Source organism: Fundulus heteroclitus, chromosome 15 (assembly GCF_011125445.2).
Source record: "Fundulus heteroclitus isolate FHET01 chromosome 15, MU-UCD_Fhet_4.1, whole genome shotgun sequence".
Taxonomy (NCBI): Eukaryota; Metazoa; Chordata; class Actinopteri; order Cyprinodontiformes; family Fundulidae; genus Fundulus; species Fundulus heteroclitus.
The window spans coordinates 13649592-13665483 of NC_046375.1; the positions used below are offsets into that span (position 1 = coordinate 13649592).

General features: G+C 39.5%; 2 protein-coding genes across 4 annotated transcripts in view; both read left to right on the plus strand.

The window, feature by feature from the left end:
- Positions 1–740: 740 nt before the first annotated feature.
- Positions 741–7614, plus strand: batf (basic leucine zipper transcription factor, ATF-like). The gene is made up of 3 exons (XM_021318886.2): positions 741–952; positions 1758–1862; positions 6546–7614. Exons 1-3 carry the CDS (start codon positions 890–892, stop codon positions 6750–6752), a joined length of 375 nt encoding a protein of 124 aa, XP_021174561.1. The 5' UTR covers positions 741–889; the 3' UTR covers positions 6753–7614.
- A 243-nt stretch (positions 7615–7857) lies between these two features.
- The window catches only part of flvcr2b (FLVCR heme transporter 2b), a 28764-nt gene continuing 20729 nt past the window's right edge, over positions 7858–15892 (plus strand). Inside the window, exons 1-2 of one of the 3 annotated variants that reach the window (XM_036147457.1) lie at positions 7858–8889; positions 13445–13586. In XM_036147457.1, the coding sequence (XP_036003350.1) occupies positions 8314–8889; positions 13445–13586 (718 nt within the window). In that variant the 5' untranslated portion in view covers positions 7858–8313. Of the gene's footprint in view, positions 8890–10076; positions 10169–13444; positions 13587–15892 lie in introns of those variants that run through there. The other 2 variants (XR_004932858.1, XR_004932859.1) reach the window with 2 other exon arrangements.

Below are 15892 nucleotides of genomic sequence, written 5' to 3' on the forward strand. Positions count from 1 at the left end.
CTATTTGCAGCTGTTGCGCTGCAAAGCGAGACAGCGTGGTGCAGAATGTGGAAATCACCATGAGACGTGTCGATATTCAAAGTCCAGTCATCCATGCCGGAGGTTTGGGATGTGGAATCTCTGGAGGGTTACATCGAAACGCAAAACATCATATGCGACCGCCAGAAAAAAGGGGAAGAGGATATACCCCCGATTTCTGCTAAATACAAGCATTAGCGTCAGGTTGCACAAAAGAAAATGTGTCTCCTTTTGAAAGCTAATTGTTCTAAAGCTAAGTGGTAGTTGACTGTTTGAAAAGAAAATCTTACACAAAGTCTCAAATACCCCAAAGGTATTTGACACTCAAAGTCTCAAATACCAATAATTGAACAAAGTCTCAAATACCCCAAAGGTATTTGATACTCAAAGTCTCAAATACCAATAATTGAACAAAGTCTCAAATACCCCAAAGATATTTGTGACTTTGTCAAATTCTATGTAATGTGACATTTCCCTGGAATTTACAAAATTACTTTGAGTTTTAACTTTCCATCAGACATGTGACTTCCAGTCTAATGCAACTTACCCATATTCTTACCAGAAGCCACATCAGATACAGATAATTAGGTACAGAACTACCCTCACAGCGTGTGTGTGTGGTGTGTGAAAGAGAGAGAGAGAGAAAGAGAGAGAGTGCGCAAGAGCGAGAGACAGAGAGAGGAGGAGTGTCAGAGAGAGGGAAAGAAAAGAGGAAAGAAAAAGACTCATTGCTCATTAAGCGGTAAGCCAAGTTCTTCTCAAAAGTCGCTCTGCACAGACTTTCCCCCAAAGGACACACGCGTACGCACTTCTTCAAAAACCCAAAGCAGAAGTGGACAGAGACGCCGGTTTTCAGTCGCTGTGGTTGGCTATGGCTCAGGGCTCTGACAGCAACGACACAAGCTACAAGTCCCCGTCACCTGGAAGCAGACCTGTAAGTAACCCATTCACTTTTTTTTTTTTGATTAACTTCTCAAAATAAGCATGTGATAGCTAAAGGAGAAAGCACAAAAATCAAACTCCTGTCTCTTAGATCTCTCCGTCTGTGTGTGTATTTAATGCACACTTTGCGACACTCCTATCTTTGGTGGCTCTTTTTTTTTTTTTCACAGCTTCTCGGGGTGTTTAACTTGCACACATGGGGTAGAGGCATGACTCGCTTCAAGTGTAGGCTTTTTTTTTTTTTTTTTTTTATAGCACATCGTATCACTTTGCTCAAGACGCGGGAATCCTTGCCTTTTGCAATTCTCGAAACTGAATGATTTAAAAAAAAAAAAAGCTGCCAGGAAGGCGCGTTTATACGTGACTGTTTATTCTTCTGCATCAACTGCCCTTCACGTGTTGCAAGCCTCTGGTGATGATTGCAATTCATTTAGGAGCGTCTGGTGGCTTTCGGGGCTGCATTGACAAGACAAACAAAGAGAAAGTTATCCCTTTGATGTACAACTGAATCAGCAGTTTGAGATGGATTAGTTATTGTGATACCAAGAAAACTGAGCGTTAGGGACACGAAACAGGGTGTGCGTTAGACCCAACCGATGACTCAGCCACTCCCCGACCCTACCCTTCCCATTGAGTGCAATTGCAAACCCTGTCTCCAAACACCCAAACTGCCAATTACCACTGCTCCCATTTGTAGCCCAACAGCAATAGCCAGAATGTCCAGGAAGCTTCTTTCGGCTGGCATTGTCGCTGCATGCGTTGCGTCGTCGACTGAAAGGTGGTTGTGTTTTTGCCAGAGCTCCTCAGACGATGCGAAGAAGGTGATGCGGAGAGAAAAGAACCGGATTGCCGCACAGAAGAGCCGGATGAGGCAAACTCAGAAAGCTGACAGCCTTCACTTGGTGAGAACTCTAAAGATCTTTTTGCCACAATCGTCACACCCAACAGCATAAACATGAACTTGTTAGAGCAAAACCTACTCTAACGGAGGTATGTGTTTAAAGATTGCTGTAGGCAATAGAGACAGGTAGCTTGACCTTAATTTACATCACTCCCTCTATGCCCAGGTGTGTCTCTCTCTGTGTCTCTGGGAACAGGTTTGTACTATATTTACAAAATGCTACCTGAACATGTGGCGATGTGTCATGGCTTCTGTTGGGCTGCACACTTGGGCGCTTCTCTGTGTGTTTGCAGAAGATTAAGGAATAAATTAGCACGTGTGGGCAATGAAGAATCCAGCGCCAAAGACTGCAGCCCTGCCGAGCTCGATGACGGGAGTGTGTGTGTGTTCGGTCAGCTAATTTCAAGTGATAACTGTCATCTCTGTTGGCTTAGATGGAGTTCCAGCTTCAGATGTACCCGTTTTCTACAAAATGTATCAAAAAGGAATTCAACAATTATCTATCAAATTTACGCAATTTCGTTTTGTGCGACCTTTTTGATTCTTCAAAAAAAAAATAAAAAAAAGGACAATTTGTGCCAAAATAGTGTGCTCTGCTTCTGCTCTGCTTTCAGAACACGAGTTTCTGTGAACTTTATCAGATAACTTGACGAGATTTTGACCTTCAAAAAAGCCACATGGTAGGCTGTAGTAGATTCTGTCAAAAGATCTGAATGCGCGACACTCCTTCCAGTGAAAGCCTGCCGTATTTTATCAATCTCTTTAAAAACCCTGTCACATTCACAAAGAACACCAGGGGACCAGAGAACATGCTCTGTGGTTTTGCTTTCATCGTCTCACTAGATAAACAGGAAGGTGAATTTTTTCCCTTGTTGTGACACAGTCTATTTCCTGTTTCTTCTGTAGTATTTTGTTCTGTGTAAATGAGCTTGAATATTGTGTGTGTCGTGGGCAGCAGGGGAGAAAAAAAGGCTGTCACTTCTTGTAAAGCCCTGATAGCAGTGGGCTGTATTTGGCTAAGTGACGCAAGTACATGGGGTTTACCCAGAGTTTGTGTGACAGTAAGGACCTGAAGGTTTTGGTCATGGTGAGATGACCTTTTTCAGCACCTGAGTGGAAGATTTCTGTTCTACCATTCCCACTCAAAAACAGTTAAAAAAAAAGAAGACAAAAAAGGGAAACAAAAGGTTTCTTGGTTGTGACGTGAAATTAACTCCAACTTGAAGATCAGATGTCGAAAAGTGTTGCTCTCAAACTCTTTTGAGTGGCAACTTCTCAGACTGTGATGCCGCTGCAAGACTTTGCAGGTGGTTTCTCTTGTTTTTCCAGACTTCTGCAACACAGTTTGATACCCTAGCTTACAGAATTGCAAAGAATGCTCCAACGTTACCTCACTTTTTCCATTTATTTCAGGTTAGAAGTAACGCCTACATCTTTAATGATTGACTTGTTAGTCTCAAAAGACCCACTTTATCACTCCCTTGAAATAAACTAATAATACTTTAATACTTAATGGTATTTATCTCACTAATTTATGATAAATAGTATAACTTTTTAAGGGATACTATAGTTACAGTAGAGGTGAGAAACTCTTGAAACTTGGCCTAGCAGAAAGTGTTAGCTTGTTTTATCTGATTTCACATTGTTTGCTTATATGATGAAAACCCATATAGAAAAATACATTTTCCCTACAAAAAGGGCTAATGGGTTTTTTGAAAACACTCGTATAAAATAGTTTGTACTTCTTTTTTACTGTTGAATTAGTAGAAGCCACAACGCCCTTAACCCACAAATAAAACGTCTATTTATTTAGATATCTATTTAGTCGATTCAAGTTAAAAAGTACAGATCTCAGGCAACTTTAAAATGGCTTGTAACACCAGTAAAAGAATATTCTTGTTCAGATTCCATCTAAAGTACGTTGAAAAGATGTCTAATGCTAGCTGAAAATGTCAGCTGTTATGTATATGTTAATCCACACAAGAGGAACTGATGGGAAAAGCATATCTGTCATGCACGGAGAAATGAAACGTATCATTGTTAGTGGTTCCGGGCCAAGGTACTTCACGCACAGAGGTGTTTTTTAGCAGAACGCTAAATCACTAGCATGCTAATGAGTTGGAGGCTGTTTGTAACAAACATCTGAAACTGTTGAAATGTCCCTTATTTGCTGTTGTTTTGTTCTTACATTTAACCACGTGACTAATTCAGAGAAAGGTTTTTGTGTGAGGTGGGCCTCCCCTGGGCTTCAAGGTAGAGTCAGTGAGTAGTTGAAAAGAAGCAACTGATATTTACATATTAACTTAAATGTTTGTTTGAAAATACTTTTTAGTGTATATATTACCTATAAATGAGATGCCTGTATAATTACTGCAACCAAGTTGTATCAAACGGTAACAACTGGTTATCCTGGCCCAGTTGTTTCGTTTATATGACATCACATTTCATGATTGTGATACTCTAGGAATTTTGCTGCGGGAAGTAAGATTTTTCCCGGCTCTATCAAAGGAGTAGTGTACCATCCCTGAAAAACCCTACTCTGAAATGAAAGAGCTTCAAAAAAGCAGAAATGAAATTGCAACCTAAAAATTAACAGCACTGTGTGATAAAGTGTTGTTTTTCTCTCAAAATCACTTCTCATAGTTGTATGAGGTCAAATGTTGCAATATAGCACTAGGAAAAAAAATTGTTATTATTGGTTCCAATAATAGTTCCGATTGTAATCTAAATCTATAGTGCTTTAATTTCCCCTTCTTACCTGTATTAGAGGAGCCTAGTCACATATTTTGACCATAAAAAGAAAACAGAAAAACATATATTCATCATCAAGGCAAGGCAAATTTATTTGTATAGCACATTTCAGTGCAAGGACAATACAAAGTGCTTTACACGATTAAAACATAGGAAAATAAAAACTGTATTAAAAAAAAACAACAATATATGTATAAACAATAAAGGATAAACAATGTTTATCCTGATAGTGTTCCAATTCATTTTTAAGCCTGATAGGAACCTTTGCACCAGGCTCAATCAGTAAACATAAACATTGTTGCGCCATCTGTGGCAGTACCGTGGAACTATCAGAAAGCAAGATGGCGACAATTGACACAGCTACTGTAGACCGTCTTGCAATTCTTTTCAGTAATGTGACAGTTCGGCGAGGTTGAAGACCAACAGGATTAGGGTTACTTTACTCCATTGCTTCTCCTTGTTTACTCATTGCGCACAAGAGCAATATCGTACTTCCGGTCATATGGTCTTCTTATGGTAAATATACACAAACATGCTTTTTTTACTAACAAAAAGAGCAAAAACAAGTGTAAAACAAAAAAAATTTATATAATAAGGGTGCAATAAATTAGTCGGAAAACCTTTGTATGCAACCAAAGTGAGTTACTGGCATGAAATTCATAAAGTCATAGTATGTGACTAGGCCCCTTAAAAATACTTCACTCTTTACACCCTTTTTAGGAAATTACTGTTAAAATATTAATAATAAGAGGCAAAAAATACACTAAGGGGAACATATTAACTTAGTTTCGTTAATGCGTTCCATGTTCAGAGTGGGGTTTTAAAAAAATGCTTATAAGTCAGAAAACGGAAACATTGCACAATCATAACTGCTTATTAAAAAGTAGCAGTGATCCTTATGTCAGCACTGGGTCACAATGCCCCTTTAGCCAGTTAATAGCCCCAATTCAAACCTATACATTACCATTTCGTGTTGTACTGATGTACTTCAACCATGACGCACGACGTTACTTCTCATGTTGGGTGTTTACTTTCTTAGTTATTGAGATAAATGTTATTGAGATAAATGGACATACAAATTCCTAAAATCTGACTTATACTTTAATACAGTAGTGTATTATCATCCTGAAAACTTTGCATTTTCTGTTTCCATTCATTTTCTTATACTTTTCATATGATCAAACCCAGATAAGTAACCTCCAGCTGTGAGCTATTATCTATTGGACTCATATAACAGCCTTTCCTCGCAGTAGACTATAAGTAGACAATAGAGAATTGCTTGGAGTCATTGTTTATCAAAGCTGGTATGAAATGTTCCCCTGGCAGGTATGAATTGATGCATGAACGTTTTGCTTGCTTCATACCAGGAAAAGTCTGGTACAAAAAAATACCAAAACTCCAAAAGTGTAGGGACAGCTGTTCTAATACTGTGACCCACTGACTTTTATAGTTCTAATAATGTTATCTATGATAATTATTACCAGTGGCTTTAGGTTTTTCTTGCATTTTACAAGTATAGCTATTTCTAAGAAGTTAAATTTGGCTTTTTTGTAAGTGTGGGAAATGTGCAGCAGGGTTCCTTGAGCCAGCAGTGTTCAGCAACAGGTTGGGAAGGGGCACTAAGGTGCTACTCTGTGCTCTACACACAGTCAAGAGACGGCCTTGGGAATTTAGGAACAATGCTGTTTTGTAATCCATAACTTAAAAACAAATCTTGGTATACATTCATGTTATATCGTTGTACAGGTCACAGGTCTCTTTAATTGTTATTTCCAGGGTTAGAAGTTGAGACAAAAAAAAAACATGTACAACAACCTCTAGAGATTGGTTTGGCTTTTATGTTACTTTGTTTTTGCTTAGCAGCACCAGAACCGCTTTCCTCGTTTTGAGCTCAGATCTAACATCCTGCCTCTGTGTGTGTGTGTGTTTCCAGGAGAGCGAGAACCTGGAGAAGGAGAACGCTGCCCTGAGGAAGGAGGTGAAGCAGCTCACAGAGGAGGCCAATTACCTGTCGTCGGTGCTGAGCAGCCACGAGCCCCTGTGCCCAGGGCTGGCTCCCCAGACCCCGGACCTCCTCTACCCTCCTCATCAGAGCAGCTACCACCGCCAGCACATTGCCGTACCACACTACCAGCGCTGACCCGCCCCACGGGGCCTGCGGCTAAAACAGATGACTGACCTCAACGGACAAAGACTGACAGGAGACGCGTGTCTTTTATTTTTTGTTAAAAACTTAAGTTAGGGCGAGACAGGCTAACTTGTCCATCAAGCAATGAGCCCTAACTGTAACCAGTAGTATTCGAGACCTATTTATTTTTCCGCTTCTCTGTGTCTCTTTGCTTTCTGATTGTGACTCTATGTGTGAATTTAAATGGCTCTTTCAGTAGAATTATAAAATAGTCTATGTTTACAACGAGGGAGGAAAAAAAAATAGCGTGCTAACATTTTTAAGTGCTTATTTTTTAGTGTTTCAGAGACCACCATTTGTCATCTAATGTCTTGTGTTCTACACGTTTGTAGTTTTTGTAGGTGTGTGTGTGTATAAATGCTCAGGAGCTTTGACAGTGTTGATTGTGGACAAAAAGAATGTAAATGTAAAAAGAAAGCTGGAACTGAGGCGAATGCGGGTAAAGCGAAGGAGACCCAGCGGATGTATTTATTAAATTTGATGCTTTTTGTTTTTTTTTTCTTTTTTTCTGGAACATCATCTGTAAACCTTCAGGGTTCGTGTTATTCTTTTGTTTGCAAGGACAGCCGGGTATGTAAAGTCTGCACAGGTGCTGATAACAGGAACATGTGACAGACGGACGTATTATTTCTCTGCCAGACGTCTCTAGGTGGCACTGTTTACCAGTGTGAGAGATTCATTTATAGTAGCTTATATTTATAAAGCATATAATAAATCCTTTGTTGACTGCTCTGTGTGTGGTTAAGGATTCATTTTAGCCCTTGGGCTCCACTGTCACCTCTTGCATGTGCTCCACTCCAGGTCTAAAACAAATGACCTGTTATCTGCACTGTATTAAAGTAGGAAGTAAATGTAATAAACTAACTGTAACAGTTTTTTTTTTTTGCCCCCATATACATATATTAGTGACTCGTTTGTAATAAAGCAGATAGGATATCTAATTAACTCACGAAGGCATATCTCGGTAGTTTTATAACCCGAACCGAAGACACAAACTGTTCAAACAGCAGTAATGAAGTTTTTTTTTTTTTTTTTCTTCCTGTGTGTTAAACTCCGCCCCAGTGGCCGACTTCAACCGACTTCTTTTCATGATTTCAAAGCGGCGGGTTTTGGCTCCGGGTGGAGGGTCACAACAGGCGGCCAAACACGTGTTAAACCGACCTCTAGATCTATATTTATTCATTAAATATCCGGCTGTCCTGATCTGTTTAGCTTATCTAGAGGGGAAATAGTTTGACCACTCACTGAGCTTGGTTGGTTTTTTTTCGGGAAGGAAATGCGCTGGAAACTTTGCAGCGGCGGTACATTATTCACGTGTTCTAAATCTGCAACAAAAACAAACATTTTGACTTGAAAATATGCATTTGTAGCGATTTGTCATCGGGTTTGTTTTTATAGCTTTGGTTATTATTATTATTTTTACGAGATACAACAGGAAAGCGCTGCATGATCCTCCGTGAAGTACAGTGGGATTAATGTGCTGTGTGACTGGCTCTGAAGAGAGGACAGGAACATGAGCGAGAAACGAGCGCAGGAAGACGCCAAATTAAACCCGGAGGACTTGGAGAACCATGTGAAGGTGGAGGCGCGCGACGCGCCCGGGCTCCCCGGCGACCGGAGTCCGGACGACGGTCACGGTGCGCCGCAGGAGACCCATCTGTACAAACGCCGCTGGATGATCGTGTTGCTGTTCAGCTCCTATTCGCTGTGCAACTCGTACCAATGGATCCAGTACGGCATCATCGGCAACATCTTCACGCGCTTCTACGACGTGGAAGCGTTCACCATAGACTGGATGTCCATGATCTACATGCTGACCTACATCCCGCTGATCTTCCCGGTGACCTGGCTGCTGGACAGGAAGGGGCTGCGGGTGATCGCGCTCGTGGGGACGGCGCTCAACTGCGTCGGGACGTGGGTCAAAGTGGTCAGCGTCCGGCCCGACCTGTTCGCCGTCACCTTCCTGGGGCAGTTCTGCTGCTCCCTGGCGCAGGTCTTCATCCTGGGGATGCCGTCGAAAATCGCCTCGGTGTGGTTCGGTTCGGAGGAGGTGTCCACCGCCTGCTCCATCGGAGTCTTCGGGAATCAGGTGACGTACATCGGTGCAGGGTGATCACTAAAGGTCGCTTGTTTCAAAGATTCAACGTCAATTCCTTACTTCAAATTTTATGGAGCGCCGGAACTGCCATAATTACAAAAATAATAATAAAAAATACAAAGAATAAACTACAAGAACAATAATAATAATAACAACAACAACAATAATAATAATAATAATAATAATAATAATAATAATAATAATAATAATAATAATAATAATTATTATTATTATTATTATTATTATTATTATTATCATTATTATTATTATTATTATTATTATTAATAATATTATTGCAACACTTAAAAAACTATTAGGTACAATAATTTCAGAAGCACACAGTGTTGCTTGAATAGACAGGGTGGGGCTCCAGAAAGTTTAGTGCTTGTTTTTCTTAATATTTCCTCTGTACCATAAATAATAAGTATGGAAAATGGATATGTCAGTGCTCTATAAATGTGTGACTTCGATACCAGAAGGATATAAATGTTAAAAGTTTCAAATAAGATAATTTCCTGTTTTATGATATTATGTTATATTATTTTGATTTATAAGTAACAATTTAACTAACTTTTTATCTTAAATGAATTTGATTATTTATTTATTTTAATTTTTTGTTTTCCTTCCTTCCTTACATATATTTACTTGTGTACCTTTATTGAGTTACATTTATATATTTCATTCTTCAGACATAAATGGAAAACATGGAAAAGAAAAGTGCATGTACAAATTAATAACAGATAAAACTAGAAAGAAGAAATAATGATAAAAAGGCATTCGTAAGTATGAAATGCAACAAATCAACAATGATATATGTTGCAAACATTTAAATTAGAAAATAAGATTAAAGAACAAAATGTTATATAGAAATAAATACATAGACAACAAAAACCAAGCTTATTAATGATAATTATTTGAGGTCATTGTTTTTGTTATTTAGATCAATTCATTTCATTTTCATTGTATTGTCCACATCATTGGAAATTTATCTTTGGTTTACCTTCACAATCGGAACTATGTTACGTCACAATAAAACAAACAACATTCAGTTAATGACAACTGCTTTAATGTGCTACATACCCAGTTCTCAGGCTTTATAGCTCTTGTTCAAAAGGCTGACTGCATTTGGTACAAATTAACCTTTATACACCTTCTTTGTTGCTAGAGGCATTCTGTAACGACATCCGGAGGGCATCAGTCCAAACTCGTCAGATAAGGGATGGTCCACATCTCTGATAATAGACCGGGCCATTCTGCTTACAGCTGTGTGGTAAAGAACTTCAAGTGAATTTTGCTCATGGCCGATCACCTTCCCTGCATTCATTGCAATTATGTGTAACTTGTTTTTATCTACCATAGTGAGGTACCCAAACCTCTGACATTTAGCCTTTCATCAATGTGCGTACCTAAGTACATGAACTTGCTCCTGACCACTTCAACTGGCTGGTCAGAAAGAGACAAGAATTGAACAGGAAACATAGAAGGTCAATGATCAAGTTGGTCCTTTACAGCTGCGACAAGATGCTTACTCACAACTCTCTCCGTATATTTTGCTAGTACCGAAGTGAGTGTAACCTGTTGGAAGTCATTCAAAGCCCTAGAACCAGGCATTTAGGCAGAGGCTTAAGGATGGAGATCTTCCAAGAATTTGGTGTGGCACAGGTGTTTAACAAAATTTGAAAAAAAACCCCGTCAAGCAGAACACACATCCAAAACGGGTTCACCCAAACCGTTGGAGCCAGATTCTTTGCAAGGTTTAATCCGGGACAAACAGCCGCCGACACCCTTCTCAGACAGCTTAATAGGTTGGTCTATAGGCACTAGTTACTATGGAGATCCTACGGTGCCATTTATGCATTTCTGTATTTATTCTTGATTTCGGCGGTCTGGTCTTCCATAATGTTTAGCACCATTACACTTTGGAAGTTGTGATTAAGTAGTATTTTACCATTTATCTTAACCCTATATAAACACGTAATTAACAAATCTCTCTGCATCTTCAGTTTCAATAAATAGCAGCAAAGCCTTTTAGAATATGATAGAAAGCTGAAAAAATGCATAAACAACAACAAAACAAGTAAATAAAAAAGACATGCACAAAGAGAGCGACCAGTAGGCTACTGGAGCGAATGACTTCATCTTTGTTGTATCAGAGAGTATTGGGGGAGTTTTTTTCTCGAAAACATCGTATAGACAGTTATTATTTGAAGTGTCCTTTGAACAGTTGCAAAAATCTGCAAATATTAATAATTTGCAGCAAATTCTCATTTAGATGCATTAGCTTTCAATTATTTTTTATGTGTAATTGTTATTTGCACATTTAGTCGGTGTAAGTCTGAGTTTTGGATTTAGAAGAATTCTAATTTCTCAATTATAAACATCACATGACGGGGCTGAAGGTAAGGGGAAAGTAGAAGTTCTTGTACGATCACATGCATAATGAGAAAGGAATGGACCAGGGGACACAGCACTAGTTATTCCAGCAGCGCTCAGACCTTCCTGCACGGAGCAATTTTCCAGACTGGACAGCAAGAGGTTGGGAAGCAAAGTCTGGAATCCCTCCGCTCACTTCAGGCGATCCAGGCAGGGGCCCGCTTCAGGACGGCTGAAATGCCGCAAAACAATACTTTGAAAGGAAACCGTGCAAATTCTGAACTCGGCGTCGAAGAACAGCTGCGGTCCAAGGCGGCAGAGAGCCTTGCTTCTCAGCAATGGAGTCCAGGGCCCCTTGGCAGAGCACTCTCCCCTGGCTCCAGATTGAAGGTCGGAGCTTCAGGTGATCAACCTGAGCCGTTCCAATTAGATGAGACCAAGCTTTACCATCGCCGCTGGGTCATGCTCTTTCTCTTCAGTGCCGTCTCAGCTAACAACGCCGTGATGTGGCTCCAGTATGGCATCATTAGTAACATCTTCATGCGATTCTACAATGTTGATGCCCTGGCCATCGACTGGTTGTCTATGGTCTACCTTTTTACATACGTGCCACTTATTCTGCCCGTCCTCTGGCTCCTTGAAAACAGGGGAATCCGGGATGTTGTCCTTGTCGGATCGGCCTTTAACTGCATCGGCACTTGGATAAAACTTGCCAGCGCCAGCCCCGATATGTTCCTGCTGACCTTTTTTGGACAGTTTGTGTGCTCAGTAGCCACAGTCTTTCTTCTTGGTATTCCCTCTCACCTTGCCTCAGTGTGGTTTGGAGAGGACGAGGTTTCAACCGCCTGCTCCATCGGGGTTCTGGGTAATCAGGTTAGTCTGAAAAAGAAAACGGAACAAATGAATCAGTGTCTTCTATTTTGTTTTACAAGTTTAGGTTTAGTTTTAATTTGATTGGGCAATTTAAATAGAACATAGTTGCATTTGATAATTAGTCCTAGAAGGAGAAACTGATATGTGTGGGTTGGTTTATTGTTTATTGTTTTTAGATCCCCATCAGCAGCATGCTGGATATTAACATAATAAAGATGAAATATTCAAATAACACATTCTATTTTCTCCACTTTTAAATAAAAGCACAGACATAGTTCTAAAATAGAGAAATATTTTAGATTTCCCTAAAAATCTATTCCTTCATATAATATGTAGTCTGTTTTGTCTTATACTGTGATACTCATACATAAAGCACAGACATGTACAGCGGCATATCTACCTTTGCAAATGCATAAGCTTGACATGCCTCTATTAAATTAATAATACATTGTTTTTATAGTATATTTTCAGTTGCTTCTTAAAACTGCAAGCAGTATTCTCTTTGATATTTTGTGGCAGTGAGTTCCATTCCTGCATTGCTCTAAACATCACTGTACGCTGGCTAAAAGTTGTTTTACATTCTGGCAGAGTGAAACATAGTCTAACCATATGCCTTGTTGAGTAATCATGGCTATTTATGCTAAATGGTAATTTTTGGTAAAGCATACATGGTGCTTTTACTGTAATTATGTTTGGTGGTATTGAATTGTCATACACTAGGAGATCTTTGCGGGTTTTCTATCATTTACAGCCCATTTCAACTCACCACATAGCATGGGATTATGATCTGGGCTTTGAATAGGCGCCGAACCAAAGAGTCCAGTTCTGCTTCAGCTTGAGTATTTTTTCTTAACAGAGGTCTTTACATTTTCCTCTATCAGAGCTGCTTCTGATAGAATTAATGGTGGGTTCTGTGTTGGTGAGCTGTGCAGATTCTGAGCACTTGGTATGAGGTTCTTTTTGTGTCCATCATTTGGCTTAAGCTAAACGCGTCTTTTGTGCTGGTGATAAGAAACACTCATCTATCCAAAGAACCTTGTTCCAGAAGTCCTGATCTTTATCTATGTTTTCTTTGGCCTTAGTGTTTCTTCCTGGGGAGGAAGGTTTTCTCCTCACAAACATCCTATGAAAGTTAAACTTTTGCAGTCTCCTTCTGATTGCACAGCTGGTTAGATTAACCACAATTAAATTAAAGGGCCTGTCAGTTTTCATTTGGTACCTTTTAGACCACAAAATGACAGTTGTTTTGATTTCTAAACTTTTGTTCTAATTTTGTGTTCCTGTGTCCATTAACACACAGCTGGGTTGTGCCATTGGGTTCCTCTTACCTCCGATCCTGGTGCCTAACGTGGAGGACATGGATGAGCTGGCAAACCATATCCGAACTATGTTCTACATAACAGCCGGAGTGGCAACGTTTCTCTTCATCCTCGTTATATTTGGTAAGATAAATCTGGCACATAAAATTAAAGTCTGCTCCATACTTTATTATCTGACCATAGACTAATCGAGAGGCAATCTTTTTCAGATTCATTTCTTAGTTTTATTCTGCCTTTATTTTGAATGAGTAGAATTTTTTTTTCGAGCCTCTCTATCACGTCCTCTCAGTTGTTTTTTTAGGGCATCAGCTGCAGCCTTAGTAAGTTAGATTCTTTCCCCATGTCAGACCCATTATCTCTATCCCCTGTTAGGTTCTGTTAATTTCCTTCACCTGCCAGTTCATTGTCCCTCCTTGCCTTCAGCCTGATTGTATCCCTTAGGTCACCTCTAATTATCCACCGGCATCTCTTCTCCTTTAAGTTCAGCTCTTACTGTCAGACACATTGTCAGGTCCTTCGTCTTCACCCAGAAATCTACTCTATTCTGCTTATGTTTATCCTTTTAGCCTGTTTTACTCATTAAAATCATCATTAGCTCATCATGCCACTCTCGAGGTCTTGTCTACGCTTCAGTCCTGCACCAAACCTGACATAATGAGTTTAATTTGAGTTTAGCATGTTCCAGGTATGGATAAGTTAACAACAAGTATGGAAAAAAGATTATCAAAAACATTTTTATATCCCTGTCTCATTGCATAAATGTTTCCGACTGACTGACCAAATAACCGGCTGAGTTTACATGGACCTATTGGCTGTGTCTCTTTCTATTTTCTGACGATGGGTTGAACAGTGATCTGTAACGTGTTACAACCTTGGATTATTGTTTGGTAACTTTTTTCTGGACCTGCCCGTTGTGTTTCTTGGTTTTCATTATACTGCCTTTCTCTAACAAACCTATGAGACCTTTAAAGAAAAAGATTTATACTGAAATTACATTAGACAAAGGTGGACTGTGTTTACTATGTAGGTGACTTTGGTTGCACTGGATTTCATTTAGAGATAACAGAGTTGAAGGTGCTGAAAATGTGTGCTCACCACACTTTTTAGATTTTTAATTGGGAAAGCTATTAGAAATCCTTATTTGCTGTTCCCCTTAAGGACAACTTAATGCTGGTTTATGACATAAAATCACTATGAGATACAAAGAAGCTTTGGGTTGTAAAGTGACGAGATGTCAAAAGGTTAAAGAGGTATGAGTACTTTAGTTGGACTGTAAGTAAAAAAAAATCTTAATATATATTAAAGAACAGTATGAATGGAAGAGGGTCCACTTTCGCTTTTACCATCCATCCATCCATCCATCCATCCATCCATCCATCCATCCATCCATCCATCCATCCATCCATCCATCCATCCATCCATCCATCCATCCATCCATCCATCCATCCAGGTAGGACTTGAAACCAGGACCTTCTTGCTGCATGGCAACAGCGCTACCCACTGCTACACTGTACAGCCCTGCTTGTACTATAAGTATAAAAAAGGCATTTTTGGTAATATCTAGATTTGCTATGATCATTGTACCTTGACAGCAGGTAGAAAAGAGAAAAGTTGCACAAATCCATAGAACACATCCAGTTAATGTTGTACGATTTTGCAACAACCTTGTGTCATTTTGTGCAAAATATTTAGTTCACACCCATCTTCCCCTTGCCCCCGTCTCACAGACACATTGATCTTTAAAATACAAACTAACATTTAGATATCTCCATTCACTTCCACTGTATTCTATTCTCAGCACAAAGCAAGATATAAAATTATAAAATTTTCTGTTAGATATTTAAAGGTTTGTTAGATTCTTTATTTATGCAAATATTATTTTCTATTAATGTGATTTTACAATTAAACTCCAGCTTTCTGTAAATGGATGAAGAGGTAAGGACTGAAGTTCACCAAGGAAAAGGCTTTGCGTAATCTTCGCTGGTCATGTTTTTTCCTGATAAAGCTCAGATGTTTAGTGGCATATTGTGTGTGTGTGTCTCCTCTTGTCCTGGCTAAGGGGATTCTTCATTCAGGAAATCTTTGTGGCGATGGTTTTAATTTCCACGCTGTGACTGAATGCTCTGTTCAACAAACAGGAAAAAACTGATGACGTGTGGGTGCACTGGGAGATTCACACAAACGAGCATTGTAGTATTAGTCCTGTCAGGAGAGATGTCTTGGCTTGAATGCCTTCCCTGAATAAAAATCAACAGTATTATTTTGTCACAGCAGGGGTTTGTTACTGATGCATCAGAAACAAAAGAACCTGCGACCACAGGAGGATTCAGCACAATTGTGGTGGAGGGAAGTGGCGCGTCTTGTGATGTTGCGCAGGAAGCATGGTGTTTGTAAAAGTGCTAATGTGCAGTGGTCATTTCATTTCTGGG

Coding starts and splice junctions, on each gene's coding strand:
- batf (XM_021318886.2), top strand. CDS start 890: ATGGCTCAGGGCTCTGACAGCAACGACACAAGCTACAAGTCCCCGTCA. Junction 953..1,757: donor CGTCACCTGGAAGCAGACCT/GTAAGTAACCCA, acceptor TGTTTTTGCCAG/AGCTCCTCAGACGATGCGAA. Junction 1,863..6,545: donor AAGCTGACAGCCTTCACTTG/GTGAGAACTCTA, acceptor GTGTGTTTCCAG/GAGAGCGAGAACCTGGAGAA.